Source organism: Dicentrarchus labrax, unplaced genomic scaffold, assembly GCF_905237075.1.
Source record: "Dicentrarchus labrax unplaced genomic scaffold, dlabrax2021, whole genome shotgun sequence".
NCBI lineage: Eukaryota > Metazoa > Chordata > Actinopteri > Moronidae > Dicentrarchus > Dicentrarchus labrax.
The window spans coordinates 14,583,118-14,597,778 of NW_026136714.1; the positions used below are offsets into that span (position 1 = coordinate 14,583,118).

General features: G+C 39.3%; 2 protein-coding genes across 5 annotated transcripts; both read right to left on the minus strand.

Moving 5' to 3' along the window:
- Nucleotides 1–261: 261 nt before the first annotated feature.
- Nucleotides 262–8,019, minus strand: LOC127376533 (PE-PGRS family protein PE_PGRS18-like). Of its 3 annotated transcripts, none has more exons than XM_051423516.1 (3): nucleotides 7,856–8,019; nucleotides 4,256–4,611; nucleotides 262–4,192 (listed from the first exon to the last, which is right to left on the minus strand). In XM_051423516.1, exons 2-3 carry the CDS (start codon nucleotides 4,602–4,604, stop codon nucleotides 3,306–3,308), a joined length of 1,236 nt encoding a protein of 411 aa, XP_051279476.1. In that variant the 5' UTR covers nucleotides 4,605–4,611; nucleotides 7,856–8,019; the 3' UTR covers nucleotides 262–3,305. The 3 variants fall into 3 exon arrangements, with proteins under 3 accessions (XP_051279476.1, XP_051279475.1, XP_051279474.1); XM_051423515.1 differs by having other exon boundaries at nucleotides 4,229–4,611; XM_051423514.1 differs by having other exon boundaries at nucleotides 262–4,611.
- A 1,849-nt stretch (nucleotides 8,020–9,868) lies between these two features.
- On the minus strand, nucleotides 9,869–13,838 carry LOC127376529 (protein pygopus-like). Of its 2 annotated transcripts, none has more exons than XM_051423509.1 (2): nucleotides 13,744–13,838; nucleotides 9,869–13,101 (listed from the first exon to the last, which is right to left on the minus strand). In XM_051423509.1, the coding sequence occupies exon 2, from the start codon at nucleotides 13,092–13,094 to the stop codon at nucleotides 11,400–11,402; it is 1,695 nt and encodes a 564-aa protein (XP_051279469.1). In that variant the 5' UTR covers nucleotides 13,095–13,101; nucleotides 13,744–13,838; the 3' UTR covers nucleotides 9,869–11,399. The 2 variants fall into 2 exon arrangements, with proteins under 2 accessions (XP_051279469.1, XP_051279468.1); XM_051423508.1 differs by having other exon boundaries at nucleotides 13,751–13,821.
- Nucleotides 13,839–14,661: the final 823 nt, after the last annotated feature.

Genomic DNA, 14,661 nt, shown 5'->3' on the forward strand with positions numbered 1-14,661 from the left:
ATTAGATTTCACATAAAAACAGATATAAGAATATAAATTGAGTTTTTAAAGATCAAACCAGACATCAAACTTTCCCTACCTCGGAAATCATCTCAGATAATCTATTATACACTGACACGTTATATCATAGGCACATGTCAGTCAAGGGACAGTATATTTTTGTAATTTTGAATCTCCACAAAAGCTTTTCATATACATGTCTCAGTCAAAATGTCACCTAAACACTTCTAAAAGTAATAAAGACAAATATCTACAAATCAGTAAATGTAATATGTTTATTTGACAGGACAAGCAAAAAGTGTGAGTCAACCCTCGATATGCAGTAGAAGCTCCAGCAGCACAGTAAATGTGATCCCTCGCAGTAAAAGGCATTCATGACTTTAAAAACGGTACACGTGCATTTCCAAATACATTCAGAGCCAGACACAAGGTAATGTAGGCCACATATAACAACACATTAAAGGTACACTGTGGGGGTTTTGATCACAGAGATTGTTCTACAGGCAAACAATAACAAGTTTGTTACAATATAATAGAAATTATATTCATACACTTATATTTGCAACAGCAAATACGTTGCTTTGAAGTTAACGTAATACAGACCGGATTGTGTTTTCTAACATAATGAGGAAATGTTGTTTAATTAACATAACGGGCAAAAGTGTTGAAACTGAACCAATCAGTGACACTGAAAATGTACAACGATCATTTCTGGAAACAGGGTTGTCATGGCTGCACTCTAAATATAGAAATCAAGAGGGAAAAGGTGTTATTGGTGAGGATTATCATTGATTGACAAAACTTAAGCCGATGATGTTCAGATAAGATGATTTTATAACACCATGGAGGAGGCCATAAGAGCTTATTTAGATATATTGTAGGTAGATACAGCTTATCTTACATGTTTCCACAACAGCTGGGTCACGAGGTGTGTTCAATGTGTGTGTTCTGGCCAGTAATCTTGTAACAGTTTGCAATTAAAACTCCAGAGAGTACCTTTAAATTGCTTTTTTTTTTTCAGCTTCTATGATTAAAAAAAAGGTTATACAAATCTTATGTACTGTACACACGTTGATATGCTTAGCAACCATAAACTGAGACGATAATGGAAAATAACATTCAGTAGATTTTGAATTAAAATTCAGAATTAGTACATCAGTGGTCTTACACTTTAAGAGCACTTCTGCAGTCACAGGCTGCCCCACAGAGGGGCAAGAAAGGACAAACATTGGATAGAAGGGAGAAAGGAGGCAAGAATATAAAAAACACATAAGAAAATATACATATAACACACAGTGCAAAGCAATGGCAGTGCACATGGAAAATGTTAGGACAACATACATAAACAGTCAGAAAAAGCGCTCATTGCTTTGCATCAATTCCAGTGTGACAACAGAAACTGTTATTTTTAGTCTGTTTAATCCAGATAGAATAACTACCAGCAGTCTTATTTAAATGGACCTCATATGATAAATGTCCATTTATGTTTTAAGCTATGATCCAATACTCAGTCATGCTCACAATGTAAAACCTTTCAGTGTGGAGCACTGATATCTGTAACAGTAGACTAATAGAATATTAGACAAGTTAAAGTTCAGTATTAATTGATTATCGTTTTGTATCACCATTCACTGTTATCCAACTCTGTGAACTGAATCAGTCCCCCAACGTCAACGTCCCAGGAGTTAATATACTCATATCACACATAAAACACGTAATGTATATTATTAAAGCAGTTTATTTACACAGCTCATCACCCTGACAAAGACAAAAGACTGTGGTCAATTTCCTTAAATAAAACACACAACACAAACACAGCGAGATGATGAGTCAGTGGGAGTGCCACTCCTTTCCTCTATGTCTAGAGAGCTTCCTAAATTGTTTCTATATGGACTTTAATGGATCAGAATCCTTCCAACCATAACAAGGTTGCAGTGTTGAGTGCAGTTAATGGCCCCTCTCTCTTTCACCAGAGACAAATGTAAGTGCACTCTGTTGCAACACCATGGCTCTCTAGTCTGACCTCTCCCCGTATTAAGACTGACAAAAGTCACTTCACTAACTACCCCACTTAGCTGTTGGTGCTGTCAGCATCGCACACTAGTTCAGAAGCAGATCTGCCGTTCACTATCCCCACATTACTATTCAACATAAGTTAATTAGTCATTATCCAGAGATCAGTTACTCATTACTCGTTACTAGAGTTCATACGTTACTCGTGTGACCACAACTCAGCTGAAGTAGCTCGCTGAGTAAGTTGGGAAATTATGGATGTATTTGTTTTCCAACGTCCTCAGACAGAAGAGGCGCCAGGCGGGTTGGATAAAGTTCTTTTCAACAACATCCGGCAGATTGCACTCCTTCATAAAAGGGTCAAGTAAGGAACTGGGCTATTTCATGCTTTCTCTCACTCTGATGTGGTCTGGGTAGAATAACATCCTGTTTTAGGAAAACTCAGGAAAAAATGCGCCGTCTTTTGGGTGTTCTGTGTGTCATCGCCTATTGTACTGGCTCTGAGATCCTCTGTCTCCCTCTGCCACAGCTTATAGACACACACAAACGCCTTTCTGTATGACTGTGATCCTCTTAAACAATAACAAAACAAACATCTCTGACTGATTGAGCTCAGGATAAATGAATGTTAATAGGAAATTTGATTGTAATTTTAAGTCAAAGGCTAACAGATGAGTATGGTTCTTGAAGTTTTAATATCTTGCGTTTGCCCTTCCTTTCCTTGAATACATAATTGAAACATGCAATACAGTGTGTGTGCCAGCTGTGTGGCGCCAGTCAAGCATGAGGATACAATGTCTAAATATGGAGAAAACATAACAATTCACACATAATGAAGAGTCCTAAAGGGTAAGATGTTCCTCTCTCCCTAATCATTTCACATCCCTGTACTTAAAGGTCCAGTGTGTAACATTTAGGAGGATCTATTGGCAGAAATGGAATATAGCATCCATAGGTATGTTTTCATTAGTGTATAATCACCTGTAAATAAGAATCGTTGTGTGTTTGTTACCTTAGAATTAACTTAATGAGTTATTTTTATCTACAGAGGGAGCGGGTCCTCTTCCACAGAAGCTGCCATGTTGAACCGCCATGTTTCTACAGTAGCCCAGAAAGGACAGGGAATTTCATGTTTTACGAAAGTTTCGCAGCAACCATAGTTTCTTGGAATGGGAGGGTGAGGCGAGTGGGTTGTAATCTACAACTACACCGCTAGATGCCATTAAATCCTACACACTGGTCCTTTAATTCGTTTAACATATTATTCATCACTTAAATTGCTAATGAAGGCCTCAGTGCAGCAGCATTAGCATGTTGCTATTCAGTAGCATCACTATAGTACTGGTGATCACAGCTAAAAGCCCCTGTGAGCTCATCTCCAGTCCCTGTGCCCCTCCTGACAGTTGCCGCGAGTACTTTTCATGGTAGACCATGTACAGCTCTAAGCATTTCCTGACCTTCAGCTGATTGATCAGTGCTGGGTAGCCGATCTCCACAATGCTGACTGTATCATCGTCGTCATCAGTAGCCGTTTTTCTGATAACTTCTGAAGCTGGAGTAACAGGATTGGCTTCAGGCTGATTTACAGGGCGGGGGGTTGAAGTTGCAGGGGTCGAGGAGTTATCTACTGCAGTGCTGTTGGTCTCTGTTGCATTGCTGCCATTGCCAGTGTCTAGGGCAGCAGTAGGTGTGGTGGTTGCAGCAGTAGTTGTGATGGTGGCAGCTGGTTTGTTGTTTGGCTGTCGATTCTCTGCAGGCAGAAGGTCTGTTCTCTTCATACAAGAGTCCATGTACCTATCATAGGTTTCCGGAGGTTTGCTGTACGTGTAGTCTCTGCTGTAGTCATTGGTATCAGTAGACTTGACGCCATATTTCCTGTACATGTAGTTGTTGTAGTAGTACTCCTCCTGAGGACTGTGGAAGTTGAAGTGAGGACGCGGGAACCTTCCTAACCCGTAGCCCAGGGCCATTCCTGCCATAGCTCCTCCAGCTGCTGCCATTACTGCACTGCGCCCAAACCCTCTGGATTTATCAGACGGATACATGCCATTCGCCTGAACCGAGCGGGAAAAGGGAGAGCCGCCCCCAACACCATGACCCCCGTATCCAAAGCTGCCGCCATAGCGAGGGCTCAGGATGTTGTTATTTGGGTTTTTATTGATGTATCCACCACCATATCCTCCATAACCGCCCTGACCACCATAACCTCCATAACCACCCTGACCACCATAACCTCCATAACCGCCCTGACCACCATAACCTCCTCCGTATGGGGAGCCCCGTGCTGGATACTGGTTATGGTAAACTCCTCCACCCGGCTGCTGGGGGTAACTACCCGGATACCCAGGTCTGCCTGATTGCGGAGGGTAGCCTCCCTGATTGGGTTTTACAGGCTGTTTGGGGTTTCCACCCTGAGAGCTGGAGCCCTGATTATTTTTGTTGCCTGTGTTAGTGCTGCCTCTGTTGGATGTGGAGGTCTTCTTTGAGCCAAAGCTTTTCCCAAAGCTGCCTCCTCCTGATCTCTTGGCCAGTGAAAAATGGGTATGAAACGATAAAAGTGACAGACACAGCACAAACAAATCCAGCTTCATCTTCAGCCTGTAGGAAGGGTCGGGGAGGGAAAAGGAAAATTAATAAAGGGAGAAAAAGGAAAATATGAGACAATAATACTTGGATTTGATCATTTTACCCTTAAAATGTCTCGTCTCATTTAATAGGAGTCGTCTGTCTTTCAGAAGCAGTGAAATCCTTGCGTTGCATCTCCCTCCAACTTTGATGTACAAGAGAACATGCACCTAACACAGGTTTTTGACTACTGTGTTGCATTGCTTTAACCATGTCCTCTTTTATCTTGTTCTACTTAAGTTAGTAGAAGCAATATACGTTAATGTCGACCATATTTTAGTGCCAGCCTCTACATGTTTTTGCACCGCACGAACATGCCAATCTAGTTTACCCCATGGTTTAAACACAGAGCTGTGAGTACCATTTTGTTATGTTCAGTAAAATCTTAATGTTACTGAAGACGACCATACGGTACTCTTTACAGTCAACTGTAACTGACACTGTTGCTAAGGCTGCAGTTTTTCCATTCAGTGCCTATGACCATTTGAGGATATTTAATTAATACACGGTAATGGTGTACTGTTACTAACAAAAATATTACAAACATCAATTACAAGTAAAGACATGTGATCAATCTTATTATATTTGTCTACCGTCAGAGGTTTTACTATACTGTTTATACCGCTGCAATACATGAGAGCAGAGATATGTCACCCTCTACCACGCCCACTTTTGGGTGAAAAAAGTACTGTGAATGTGCCTAAAAGCTGCTGTGTTGCATTTTGCACATCAAACGATAAAAAAATCTGAGTTTATGATTTTCTTTACTTACCCAAAGAGCAAAGGAAGGTAAAAGAAGCGACATGTGGCTTCAGACCATCCACAGACAGGATGGAAATGATAAATTATGGAAACCAGGCTGTCAATATGTGTTTGTCTATAATATGGCCCTAACATAAAACACCTGCTTTTAGAATATAGTTTGGTTTGACAGTCTGGAGCAGAAAGTATTTTAACCTTAATAATTCACATAAATGGAGCTGACTTACCTTCTAATAATGAACCTTATAAACATCATAAAGTAACACAGGAACTGGGACTAAAACCATCCTGATTTCTACTTCTCTCTGCTCGCAGTAAAAGGTCGATTAATGAGCACAAACTGCAATAAAAATAGAGACAGCAGTTCTGCTTCACCACAGCCATAAATGACTTTACAGTAACGCCAGATTGGGCAGACGACCAAAACAGCAAAATGAAGTGTTTTAATGATAGGAAAAGTGAGAGATGTCAGATACATGAGTTTCAATAAGGTAGTTGGTAGGTTTGTTCACACTGATGGAAAGGACATTCATCAACCTCTATTACTTATATTTTTTTCTGTATAGCAACACTGATCGTTGATCTTCAGTGACATAACTGTTTGCCTAAGTGGCCATATGATTTGGGCTCCTAATACCTAAAAAACAAAATTATATTATTATATTATGCAATTGAATTGAGATTTGCGTTTTGCGGCAGTCAAATCAGAGGACTGCTTTTACCCAAAAGGAATTTGGGAGCAGGGCAAAGTTCCCGGATCTATCTCTTCTAGATCTATACATCTAAATCTATACTATTGCCACACATCTGGTTTAACTTTTTGCGGGGATTTTGGAATGACTGGAAAGATGCGTGGTCCAACGTTTTCCCCCTGTTGAAACTAAATCATGAAATCAGTATAGGACTGTATGCTGGCGAGCTAAACAGCTTTTTCAAGTCAAGACATGTTAGGATATTCACAGTTATCCTGATTCAGAGTGTTTTTTGTTATCGAGATATGCGATAATGTTGTATATCGCCCCATCCCCAATTGTAGCCAAAATTGCAAATCAATGAACAGGACTGATTTACGCATATTACAGATATTCACATGATTTCTTTTTACGTCAGTATCATAATGTAGTACTTTTTTTTCCATTATTATTTATATCTATCAAAATTGTGCCCATTATAACTTCTACGATCCGAAACTAGCATCCTGAAATTCCTTGTAAAATGTAATTCCTTCTTGTAAAATTGTATCATTGTATCAGTCCAAAACCTGTTAGGAATTTAAGCTTGAAAAATAACTTTAATTATTATTCGACTATTAAATTAGTTGCCATTTTTGATTAATTTTCTGTAATTGGACTGATTATTTACTCAACCGATTGTTAAAGCTCTATATTTGATCGATATAGTGCACCCCTAACCGGTTTATTTCCTCCTTCATTTGAGGCTGACAATATCTGTTAATGACTTTATGACACGAGTAAACAACCTGTCTGATAATTTTGCATCATGAAGGGAAAGGAAATGTCACTTCAGTCTGATAATCAGGGAACAGTAAGCTCCTATATCATTTCCCTGTTTCAAACACAGGTTTTATGAATGAATCTTGCATTCAGTATTTGCTGTCAACCAGTGGCAGGAAGTAAACCACATCTGTTTCCATAGCAACGCCAGTTCCGCTACGGCTAATTGCTAAATGTTAGCCTCCTGATCATAGCCTACCAGAGCTCTGTTTGAGTCTTTTATCAGACGTCTCTCTTCTTATCTGCTCACTTGCACGTTTATCACCCACAATACATTAATGTGTCCGTTAGCATTTATCTGAAACACAGACCCAGAGATACACACACACACACACACCCAAATACAACAACCAATAGCAGGGGAGCTAGCGTTAATTGACAACGACTCAGGACACCAATCTCATTATTCACTGTTTTTTGTTATTAATTGTGGCTAGAATCGTTACATTTTTACCAGAAAATGATGATTTCCCATGACAGAAAATATTTAATTCTCTGTGAAGGTAACCCAGTCAGTATTAATTACATGAGTAGAAAACAGGTGTGGCAGTGACAGGATACCATAGAACTCCGAAGTGTTGTTATTGTTTGATGATGGGGGACGGTGAGACATATTCATCCAACAATATCCTCCAAAACAGGTCCGAGCAAAGCCGGGCTGTTAATGAATACATACTGCAGACAAACAATACTGACCTTGTACTGACAGACACTTTAACGTGGCCTTTTCATTCCGTTAAAAGATGGCGCTTGCCAGTGTCTAACGTTAGATACATAACGTTAAGAATCGAGAGTAAGTCACACACCGCGAGGAGAGCGTTGAGCAGCGGTTCTAATACAGGTACAGATGGTCGCCGGAGGTAAACACAATGTGTATTTTAATTTAAACCGGCATTAAAATGTGAGGGTACAGTTAGTTTTAAATTCAGGACCAGTCTTACCTTGAGGGACGTCTGTTTAGGTGTGTTTGGTTAAGTTTCCCGGGTCGTCCGTTACACTGGAACGTTGATGCAGTTCCAACGTTTTTAGTTTGGAAACTGGTAGATTCTAAATGACGTAACGCGGAACGACCGATGTGGGTCGCCTAGGAACAGAAGGCGAGAGGGGAGGGGGCGGAGCTTTCCTTACCACATTTCCCGACAACCAACAATGTGATCCTGTTGACTTCATACGGAAAATGACCACGAGCAAATTCAGAGTACAAAAGCTCCTCTTGTAGGCAGCACTTAGTAAATAATAGTACTAGAGTAACCACATTTGTACTGTACTCTTATTTACAAGAATGAAGTACTTGACTTTTAATCCATTCATACTATAGATCTTAAAAGGGACACACTTTACATATAAACATATGGCATTTTAAAATATGATATAGGGTTCAGATTAAATAGTCAAAAGTCTATAACAATTATTATTAAACATCAATAATATCTGATATAGATAGATAGAAGATAAAAAATACTTTATTTATCCCCAAAGGGAAATTATCTGATCTGAATACTTCTGGTGGTTAAACTTTTATGCAAGATGTTTACTTGTTAGATCCTCTTTATTCTGGTGTTATGGAAGTTGCTACTTTGCTATGTGAATACTTCTTCCTCCACTAAAAGGCAACTGTAGCTGCCGTCAGAGACAGTTATACAGTTTAAGTTCATTTTATACTTTTGAGTCAACAATTAAAATAATTTACGTTTTAGGGGATCATATTTCTGTTAGCAGTGTATTTTAAGCGCATGCACATACACACAGAGAGATGTGTATTTAATCGCGGAACTAATGTTGTTATGTTGTAGAGGGGCGGGTCATTATTTAGACACAGCACCTGGAATGTTAATTAGAAGATGGCGTTATGAAGATACTTATTAATGCTACGGAGATTTGGATGAGACTCGTGAAATATTCCTTTGATGTTTATTCTATTTTGAAATGCTTTGTATGATATGAAACTCAATTTGTGATTTGTTTATTTTAATTTATCTAGTTCTCACGGCATGACTGACCACCTATGTGCAAATAAATGCCCGTGCATAATAGGAACGGCTTGTGTTCGTGATTTAAACTGGAGGGAGTAACAGCAACACTCTCACATAAATGATGAGAAAACAGCCACCAAACCATGCCATATTTGCCTGCCTATTTATTAAAAAAGTCAGCCACTCTTTGTTGTTGTTGTTTATCTGTTGGCATATTTGAAGTGTGTTTTTTAGGTCATATGTTAGCTGTTATCATACCAGAGGTGACCACCAGATACTAATGTAAACAGTCCCAAGAACTCAGTTCTGTAAGGACCAAAGATGTTAAACTTTACTGGACCTAAGATCAGTTTCTATTTTTTCATGTTGTAACCCAGATAACAAAAACTCAAATTCTTGCATTATGGAATATTGGGTACATACATTTTAAATAAACTTAAATAGCACATTGTTATTTTATAGAAGCAGTGATCCATAGGAAAGAGAATCATCAATATTACATTTCAGCGTAGCTTACAACTATCTCATTACACAAAATGCCAGATTAATTCATTTTTAATGTTGATTGTAAAAGGAGACATAGTGACATGATGGAGACAAAGGGGATACCTCTTAGCCACTGGCAGAAGAAATAAGCAGGAGATTGAGGGTGCTTTTAAGAGCCTGAACAGAGAGATAAGTGCACTGATACATTCTTGAACACTGATGACGCCACCTGCTGGACATTGAGAGTCTAAAAATCTTCTGTGATTAATCAATTTTTTTTAACCTATAACCACCATTCTCTTTTAAAATAAAAAGTCATCATAGAGTAAAAAACCTAATTGAGTTAAACCAAAGATGCCACTAATTAATGAGCTATATACTGTGGCTATAGTGACTTCCTTACAGTAATAATGTTACATTTTCATACAAATATATTGTTTTACAACCAACACAACACAATAGTGACATTTTCACAGAAAAATACAACTAACCTAATTGGATTTCACTCTCATTTTATTTTTATTAAGTGTTGCATTAAAAATATGATGCAGAAAAATAATTAACTGGACAACAACAACAACTTTATAACTGAAAGAAACTAACCTGCAGACCTCTCACCAAGGCACATATCTACCAAAACATCTGACATTGGTAGGTAGTAATAGTTTGGGACAGTGAGCAACACAGCAGCATGGAGCTCTTAACATGTGCTGATACTCAATAAACAAAATGTATTCAGGCAAAAAAGGTAGGATGTAGACAGTTTGTCCACAGTGTACTTTACACTTGTTTTGAAAAATCATAAAATCCACAAACAAAATACTTAATCTAATCTCAACAACCACAGACTCAGATGATAATCTTTCTCTTTAAGAAACCCCAGAGGTAAAACACTGAACACAAGATGGAGGAAAATATAAAAAATATATAAAAAACATTTTACTGTCATCATCAACGGTTTGTTGTTCCTTAAAGTGGAGCCGATTTTAGATACTCTTCATACTCTTGGGTAGAAAAGCAGCACAGTAATACATTGTATCATATGTCATGTGTTTTTTTTAATGCAAAATGTAACTATAATTGTCAAATAAATGTAGTGCAATAAAATATTAAATACTGAAGTACAAGTGCAGAACTTGAGTAAATGTGCTTATGGTACTTAAATTATAATAACCCCATAATACATACATTTTGAGGAAAAGGGGATTATTTTCTTTGCATTTATTATGTAATTTATGGATTATTAGTGCAATAACATGCATACTTCCGCCTTCAATTCAATGAACTATATGAACTGATAATTACATAAATTTAAAGAAATTATGATCCATTACAAATGTAGGTAATATAAGGTATGCTCATGATGTAAAACCTCTGTCTAAAGTCTATATTATTCAATACAATACTCACTCTTTTCCTCTTTGGACTGTCTTTGAATCAAATAGTCCTACAACATCAGTGCCCCTTGAGTTAATACAATATCACACTTAAAGTACATCTCCATTATTGCAGTGCTGTTTATTTATACAGTTATCACCTAACAGAGCCTATACCAGCCCCAAGGTGACAATTAATCCCCTCAGCAGCTCTGCTCGGGACTCTGTGTAGCTGTACTTCAGCACAATGGTGTCAGACAATGTTTACCATGTTCACCATCTTAGTTTAACATGTTAGCATGCAAAAATTTGCTAATAAGCACATAGAACAAAGTTTATCTGAAGCTGATAAGAATGTCATTAGTTAATATTAGGTCATAAACCAAAGTATTCTATGAAAAAAATTACTTGATGATGGCATGAAAGGTCAGGATCGCCAAAGTTATTACAATCTACCCAAAACTCATCAAGATATGTGACTTAAAACTGAAAATGTGCACCATATGTCATTAGGATTCATCCTCTGGGGACCATGAGTTGAGATAATTCCAGTCCGGACCAAAGTGGTGGACCAAATTACGCCATGCTGCTAAATTAATATTATAAACATTCTTTGTTTCTATATTTCTCTGTGACTGCTAATGAAGGCCTCAGTGCAGCAGCATTGGCATGTTGCTATTCAGTAGCATCACTATAGTACTGGTGACCACAGCTAAAAGCCCCTGTGAGCCCATCTCCAGTCCCTGTGCCCCACTGCGTGGCCTGGGTTCTGTCTTTTTCTTTAAGTACTTTTCAGAGTAAACCATGTACAACTCCAAGCATCTCCTGACCTTCAGCTGATTGATCAGTGCTGGGTAGCCAATCTCCATAATGCTGACTGTATCATCGTCGTCATTAGTAGCCGTTTTTCTGAGCAGCTGTAAAGCCGGAGGCCCGGGATTGGCCTTGGACTCATTTACAGGGTGGGGAGTTGAAGGTGCAGGGGTCAAGGAGTTATGTGCTACAGTGCTCTTGGTCTCTGTTTCAACGCTGCCATTGCCAGTGTCTGGGGCAGCAGTAGTTGTGGTGGTTACAGAAGTAGTTGTGTTGGTTGCAGCAGTAGTTGTGTTGGTTGCAGCAGTAGTTGTGGTGGTTGCAGAAGTAGTTGTGTTGGTTGCAGCAGTAGTTGTGTTGGTTGCAGCAGTAGTTGTGGTGGTTGCAGCAGTAGTTGTGTTGGTTGCAGCAGTAGTTGTGTTGGTTGCAGCAGTAGTTCTGGTGGTTGCAGCAGTAGTTGTGGTGGTGGCAGCTTGTTTGTTGTTTGGCTGTCGATTCTCTGCAGGCAGAAGGTCTGTTCTCTTCATACAAGAGTCCATGTACCTATCATAGGTTTCCGGAGGTTTGCTGTACTTGTAGTCTCTGCTGTAGTCATTGGTATCAGTAGACTTGACGCCATATTTCCTGTACATGTAGTTGTTGTAGTAGTACTCCTCCTGAGGACTGTGGAAGTTGAAGTGAGGACGCGGGAACCTTCCTAGCCCGTAGCCCAGGGCCATTCCTGCCATAGCTCCTCCAGCTGCTGCCATTACTGCACTGCGCCCAAACCCTCTGGATTTATCAGACGGATACATGCCATTCGCCTGAACCGAGCGGGAAAAGGGAGAGCCGCCCCCAACACCATGACCCCCGTATCCAAAGCTGCTGCCATAGCGAGGGCTCGGAACTTTGTTGTTGGGGTTGTAGTTCATGTATCCACCTGGGTAACCTCCATAACCACCATAAGCCCCATGACCTCCTCCATACGGGTAGCCCCCAGCTGGGTAACCTCCAGCTGGATAGCCCCCAGCTGGGTAGCCTGGCTGTTGGGGGTATCCTCCCTGATTAGGGTAGCCCCCTGGTCTGCCTGGTTGTTGGGGATAACCGCCTTGATTTGGGTAACCTCCTTGATTTGGGTAGCCCCCTGGTCTCTGTGGTTGCTGGGGGTAACCTCCTTGATTTGGGTAACCTCCTTGATTTGGGTAACCTCCTTGATTTGGGTAGCCCCCTGGTCTCTGTGGTTGCTGGGGGTAACCTCCTTGATTTGGGTAACCTCCTTGATTTGGGTAGCCCCCTGGTCTCTGTGGTTGCTGGGGGTAACCTCCTTGATTAGGGTACCCTCCTTGATTTGGGTACCCTCCTTGGTTAGGGTAACTTCCTTGATTAGGGTAGCTCCCTGGTCTCTGTGGTTTCTGGGGGTGTGTGGGTTGTTTAGGCTGTTTGGGGGTCTTCTTAAAGATATTTAATTTCCCACCAAACCCTCCCTTTTTCTTGGCCAGTGAATAATGAACCAAAAGAAGGGACAGACACAACACAGCTACAGTCAGCTTCATCTTTGCTCTGAAGAGAGAAAATATATATATTTGGGTATTAGTCAGGGGAAAGATTTAAGAAGTTCAGATATGTGTATTACAATACCAACACATTGACTCACAATCATTTAGTCTCAACAACCTCCTCCTTGTGTTGAGAATTTTACCAAATTAATGAACCAAAACTAGACATTTCCTGTAAATATTTATATTATTTTAGCTTTCTAAGTACACAATATCTTTTGGTGTGTGTGTTGTGTGTTACATTTTCCTTATATTAACAGTCTTATTGTGTTTGCACCACACAGCCATGCCCACCTTGTATAACCCATGAGCTCAACATGAAGCTGTCTGTGGGCCAACATGCTGCCATGTTTAAAATAGCACAGACCTTCCTGACTGCACTTGGCCAACAGACACTCTTTACGCTCTTGTGTGTTAATATTGTTTTCAAGACCTTTTTCCAATGACTACCAAAGGAAATACAATAATTATTATGTCAACTGATATTTCCATTAAGTTGGTACATTCTTACATCAATTCATACAGTTTTACATGCAAATATTTCCCTGCTTTGTTCTTCTGGAATTAGTCAGACAACCTGCTGTGGAAAAATAATGTCAATGCAGCTTCTTAAAAACTGAGTATTCATAAACACATGGATACATACTGCTGACCTGGTAAAGCCACTGTGCACCGCCGCTTCTTTCTTTAGATCATGTGGTTCCCTAACTCTCTGTATCTGCCCTCCTCCCGCTAAAAATATTCATTACCCCCCGCCCACCTCCTCCAAACATAACCGTGTATTTATATACGGTTTAATGAAAGATGGCGTTTTACTAAATTAATGTAATTTTTTTTATACGTTTGTATATTTCTGTATATTTGTTCATATGTGTTGAAATGTATTTATATGTTATATTTGTTTATGTGTTTATATTTATTTATATATGATTAGGTATTTGTTTGTGTTTATATATTTCTTTATATGTTATATTTGTTCATATATGTTTATATATCTCTATAAAAGCAAGAAATCTCTTGTCTGTCTGCGCGCGTGTGCGCGCGTGTGTGTGCGCGCGCGTGCGTGCATGCATGTGCGTGCATGTGCGTGTGTGCCTCAAATATCTCTGCAGATCAGGATCAGACTGACCTGAGAGTTTCAACATGGCTGCTGTGCGGTTTAACTGCACTAGTACTGTCAAATGGTTTGAACCGAGTTGACCATTCGTTAATTTTAAAATGACTAAACTACCAATAGATTAAACTACCATTAAGTAGCATTAATGACCAAACTGGCACATAAATAAGTAGCTTTAGCCATACCTCAAGTGAAGGTCTAGTTGTTTCGTACCTCACGTTATTTAGTTGCAAGTCGACGTTTTGTGAAAGAAAAGTCGTATTGTTTAGTTAACTTCCTTAGTTATAAATAGTTTACGACATAACAGATATACACATTATAGCACAGTGCACATCCAACAGTAAATGCCACAGTACAAGAAGTTTGTGATGAAAGGTAAGGAATAGCAGAAGAGGAAGTAAAATGAATAATACTAATATATGTATATATATATATATACTTTTTAAA